The sequence below is a fragment of the Vespa mandarinia genome, chromosome 12 (genome assembly GCF_050613455.1).
Source record: "Vespa mandarinia isolate Hongniang chromosome 12, ASM5061345v1, whole genome shotgun sequence".
NCBI classification, from domain to species: domain Eukaryota; kingdom Metazoa; phylum Arthropoda; class Insecta; order Hymenoptera; family Vespidae; genus Vespa; species Vespa mandarinia.
In genome coordinates, this window is record NC_140821.1 from 2913742 (window position 1) to 2920000 (window position 6259).

A 6259-nucleotide genomic window follows, 5' to 3' on the forward strand; every position below is an offset into this window, starting at 1 on the left:
TTTTTGTTTTCATTTTTTTGGCTCGTTTGCGTTGTGACAATCTCATCAATGAGGATACAAATGACAGGTCGATAATAATAGCTCTCGATTCATTGGCACAAATATTTGGCAACGTAACACACACACACGCACACACACACACGCATACACACACACACACACACACACATATATATATATATGTGTGTGTTGGAATTTTTATCGAATTATTCGTGAAAGAAAAATGAATGAAAGATTTGTTATAACAAATCATTTCGATTATTTTAATCGATAATTTTGTTAGACATATATAAATAGATTCGTTTGTCTTTATTTATTCGTCAAATTATAATCAATCAATTCGAGATGAATTTTTTTTTTTTTTTTTTTTTTTCCGAATAAAAACGATCACGAGGAACGATTCTCTTTGTTGGTTTTTCTTTTCTTTTCTTTTCTTTTCTCTTTTTTTTTTCTGTTGAGGCTCCGTTTAAAGACGAGCAATGTATCCTCATTTGAATCGTGATAATAATAATATCAGGTAACCTTAATTTGCGATTATCATTGGCTCGCTCAAAGATTACAATCTTACTTGCTAATACTTTGGTATAACGTTGCTCGATCACTGTAGCTTTGTATACTTCGCTTAGGTATATCGTTAGTCGCCGTTTAGAAGCTAATTAATTCATTAATAAAAATTAAATACTAACGCGGTTGGACGTTTGGCTGCTCTCTTTTGCTTCTCCTCTTATTTGGGTGTCTCCTCTCATTGGCTTTGCAAACTCTTTCCTTTTTTTCTTTTTTTTCTTCCTTTTTTTTTTCTTTTTTTTTTTGTATCTCTCTTTCTTTCTACCTTTCTTTCTTCTCTTCTTATTGGTTTATCTTCCGAAGATAATAATACTCAGAGATTATTACAATTAAATACGAATTTTTCGAAAGAGTACAAAGAATAGAGAATGGATTTGAGTCCGAGAAGGAGAGGTTTGGAATTTGTTCTCTTTTTCTCTCTCTCTCTCTCTCTCTCTCTCTTTCTTTTTTACTTTTTTACTCTCAAGTGTTTTCGATTCGAAATTTCAAGTACCTGTCGCTTCCGGGACTCTTATCTCCCAAGGACACCCAATATATGTTAATACATACACACACACATATATATATATATGTGTATATATATATATATATATATATATATATATAGATATATATTTATACACACTTATATGTAATATACAAGTTGAACCATATAACGTTATCAATTGGAAAAATTAATTAATCCATGGATCTTTAAGCATGATCAAAAGTTATTAAAATCCTCTCATAGTCTTACTGTTTTGATTGATAATAATAATAATAATAATAATAAAAATAATAATTATTACGTTCTACGAATATATAATTTTGTAAAATTTGCGAAGTAATATATTTATGTTTCAACTGAGAAAAAAAAAATAAATAAAATAAAATAAAATAATATATTATGAATAAGAAAATAAATATTCTTTCTTCTTTTGTCAAAGAATAATTTCATGATATATGTACACACATACACACACATATATATATATATACTGTTAATAGTATATATTATTTTGATAATGAAATAAAATATATATTAACGTTATAAGGTTCATCCTGTAAATATTCTGATGGATTGATCTGATTGGCAACTCCTACGTATAGTGTTCGCAATCCCCACACTCCGATAGTGTGGGTGTGGACGGACACTAGGTGGGATTTGGATCTTCATAGGCCTTTTCGTAGTCCCGTCGACGGATCACTGCAAAATGGGTCATCTGGAAGGAATTAGTCTTCTTGCAGCCACGTTCCAACGTACCCGTCATGCTGTAGCCCATGTTAAAGTCGCTCGATGACACGTTCGACGTCAGGTACAACTGCGAACAGAGATAAATCGTACTTATGTCAGATTGTATAACCTTTCTCGTGAAAGTGCTGCATGAGAGAATGACAGTGAGAGACAGATAGATAGAGAGAGAGAGAGAGAGAGAGAGAGAGAGAGTTATGTCGCCTTTCATCGATTCTTTGCTCGATTTATTGCCGTCAATGCTTCGATCTCTCTTTCAAACCGACAGAACAAATTGATACGGTAATCTAAGATCTTAGAAAAAGTAATCGAGTGGACATATATATATATAAATGTATAAAAAAATTCATTCATTCATTCATTCATTCATTCATTTATTCAAAATTCGTAAGATAATCTAAGATCTTAGCAAAAATATGGGGTATATATATATATATATATATATATATATATATATAAATGTATCGAAAAATTCATTCTTTCATTAATTCATTCATTCATTGATTTATTCATACATTGATTCATTCATTTGTTCCTTCATTCATTAATTCATTCATTCATAGATTCATTCATTTGTTCCTTCATTCATTAATTCATTCATTCATAGATTCGTTCATTCATTGATTCATTCATTGTTTCATTCAAATTTCGTACGATAATCTAAGATCTTAGAAAAAATAATCGAGTGGATATTTATGTACATAAATGTGCAGAAAAATTCATTCATTCAATCATTCATTTGTTCATTCATTCATTCATTCATTCATTCATTCATTCATTTAAAATTTGTAAGAAATTTAACAATTTTTTCCTTTCACTTTTTTCTTCTTTTTCTTCTTTTTTTTCTTTTTTGTTAATACAAATTGCATTATCTCAATAAAAGCTTAACATATTTTATATTTAATGTGTCATTGTATTCAAAAAAAAAAAAAAAAAAAGAATGAATTGTCCTATTATTAATTTAACAAATGATCATGATATACATACATATATCTGAATAATAGAAATAATTTAATATAAAGGAAAAAAAAGCAGAAAAAAAGAAGAATAAAAAAAAATATATATATATATATATATATATATATATATATATATATATTATAATCAAATGCAATATTTCTGTTTTGAATAATTCCCTTCTTCTCACTATCCTGTTTTCATTGTTAAATTTAAATTCGCACAATGAACTACTTAAGAAATATTTGCATCCTAGCTAAATTGTTAAAATATAATACGTAAATATACACGCTCGAGTTGACGAGTCAATATGAAAATGTTTAATTGCACGATATAGAGGAAAAAGAGAGAGAGAGAGAAAAAAAAAAAGAAAGGAGCGTATAACAAGGACAAAAGAAAGGAAAAAAGGTGAAAACAACGAAAAAAAAATAAAAAACAAAGAAAACAAAAAAGAAAAAAAAAGAATTATTCGAGAAAGACAACGTCGAGTAATCCGTCTTTATAATTATGTTCGTTAAAAATCTTCCGCACATACACACAAACACATACACACACATATATATAAAATTCATCCCCGTTACCTACCCCTTCGATCACCTTCATGTTCTCTCACAGGTTGACCTCGAATTTGAAGAACTGGGTTAAATACGACACGGAAATATTTAATGGTCGACAATGCGATGGACTTGCCCCATGTTCTCTCTCTCTCTCTCTCTCTCTCTCTCTCTCTCTCTCTGTCTTTCTCATCCTCTGTGGTTTCGACGAAATTCGACCTACTTTGTTATATAACTTCTTTTTTTATTTTTTTTTATTTTGCCTTCATCCTTTTTATTTTCTCTCTCTCTCTCTCTCTCTCTCTCTCTTTTTTTTTGTTTATTTATTTTAAACAATCGCATCAACGCAAAAGGACGCGTGTTACGCGGCATACGGAAGAAAGCTTTTAATAGCGTGCCTTTATATATATATATATATATATATATGCATATATGTTTATATATATATATATATATTTAGTATAGCACTTTCGTATAATCGTGCTACTTTGGCCTCGGGCCGACCTCTTTCGACCGAAAACTCCGAACAATGCATTAACTGACAAGCTAAAACAAGTGTATACGGGGTTTTCTCTTTGCCCTCCCCCTCCCCCATACCCACCCCAACCGCCTTCTCCCACACATAGATTATTCGTATTTTTTCTCTTTCACCCTTCTTCACTTTTCTTTTTTTTTCCATTTTTCTCTTCTTTTTTTCTTTTCTCCTTTTCTTTTCTCTCTCTTTCTTTTACCCTCCCTTTTCCAGCCAATCCAGAATATAATTAAAAAAAAAAAAAAAAAAAAAAAAAAAAAAAATTCTAAACCGTGAAGCATAACAACGAACATTCAGAAAAACTCTTACACTCGACATTTTACCAAACACACATCGTACATTCTTAACGCTTTGTTATTTCTCATTAAATACTTGCTAATTATCGTTTTTTTATTCGTCCTTCTCTTTTCCCCTCTTCTTCTTCTTCCTCCTTTTTTCTCTCTTTCTTTCTTTTTTTTTTCTTTTTTTTTTTTTTAATCTCCTCTTCAATTTCTCCCCATCAAAATCACGTTTAATAATCGACAATTGGCGATGAAATAATAATAATAATAATAATAAAAAGGAAAAACAAAAAAAAAAAAAAAAAGAAAAGAAAAAAAGGAACAAATGATCTCTTAGTCCACTTGTTCGACGTTAATTAAATACGATCTAACGTAATATTGAATTCAATTCGATTAATTGATGTTATTAATTAATTAATTAATTCGTTCGTTCGTTCGTTCATTCGCTATTATTCTTTCGTGGTAAAGATTTTAACGTCAGTTAACGCGTACGCTTATAAAACTTCTTCTCTTAAATGATTTAATTCAATTCTCGACGCACGAAGAATTTATTAAATATTATCGTCGTCTAAACTAGACAACGATACGAAATAACCTTTAAACAAGATGAAAGACCCCGTGAAAATTGTCAGAACGTATAATCGACTACCTCTCGTGCGAGCCATTAAGAGGAGGAGGTGAGGTGCGAACTTCGTTTCGAAACTAAATTACTAACGAGAAGAAACGCGTACGCGTAGCTACTCGCTTCTATTAGATACTTGTTCGAGAGACTACTACTACTACTATCACTACGACTACTACTACGACTACTACGACTACTAACGTGAACCTGAGAAACACTTCGAATTATTCTACTCTCTATCTAGGCCTTCCCACGAGATCACACTTTGCTCGTTTGCGGATATATTAGATGATAAAATAGAATTAGACGCTTCTATCTCTTGTCCCTTAACATGTATATATATATATATATGTGTGTGTGTGTGTGTGTGTATATATATCGATCTAAAAGTATAAAAAATGAAAAGCAAAAGAAAAGAAAAAAATTATTATTTATTTCCAAACGATAGATATATCACGAAACTAAAGTATCTAAGTATGATAATTTTGAAGGAGAGAGGAGAAAAAGAAAAAAAAAAAAGGATAAAGGAAAAAAAAATTCATCCTTTTCCTTTTTTTCTCTATTTATATATTTATAAATACACGATACATTGATTGGACGTAATAAGAATGTGAACAATTAATTTGATAAGAATTATTGAAATATTTATTAAACGATAATGATAATATAATATTTTATGACCGTGGCAAAAAATATTATGAAAATGATTAATTATTTTCTTTTTTCTTTTCCTCCACCTCTAACGATCGATATAATTATAATTAACTTTCTAATTGAATTTCCTCTCTCTCTCTCTCTCTCTCTCTCTCTCTCTCTCTTTCTCTCTCTATCTCTATCTCTATCTTCTATTACTTTTCCAATTTTACGTGAAAACTCGTATAAAGTATTATAAGAAAGTAGAATATACCTGTCAGATCATTACTAATGTATAAGAAGATTGCATGGCGTCGTTAGAAAAGGACACAAAGTAGATAGACGGATGAAAATTTGACGATATACCATGAAACTCGTATTTTCTACGGCAGATAAAGTTTCTTCTTCTTTACGAGTATATGTGTATGAGGGAAAACGTTCAAATATTTATCTATGTATGTATTATAGTAGATATTCATGTACTATAGCTTACATATGTGTAAGATATATGTCGAAAGACGAATGTACAAAGGTATACGTGTATGTATATATGTATGTATCTATGTATGTATGTATGTATGTATGTATGTATGTACGTATGCGTGTATGTATGTACCTTAATGTATATACGTATACGTTCACACAAACTTACTAGAATCTTACGTTGAAAAGGGATGGAGAATGGGATAGGATGAGGTAGGGTGACGGGGGAGGGATAAGAGGTAGGGGTGGAGGAAGATTTTCCAACGAGAGATTTTTCAATGTATAGCTAAGGTAAATCTGCATGTTTTTTTTTTTTACGGTAACCATGACTTTCGTCCCCCACCCACCCCCACTCCGCCCCCATTCACGCCGTCTCTCTTCTCTTCTCAACTCTCAAAACCC

At 30.5% G+C, this 6259-nt stretch overlaps 1 protein-coding gene across 1 annotated transcript in view; it reads right to left on the bottom strand.

The window, feature by feature from the left end:
* Nucleotides 1-1409: 1409 nt before the first annotated feature.
* Nucleotides 1410-6259, bottom strand: part of LOC118449197 (uncharacterized) — a 71552-nt gene continuing 66702 nt past the window's right edge. The window contains exon 4 of the mRNA XM_035883479.2: nucleotides 1410-1865. Within this exon, the coding sequence (XP_035739372.1) occupies nucleotides 1698-1865 (168 nt within the window). The 3' untranslated portion in view covers nucleotides 1410-1697. The remainder of the gene's footprint in view (nucleotides 1866-6259) is intronic.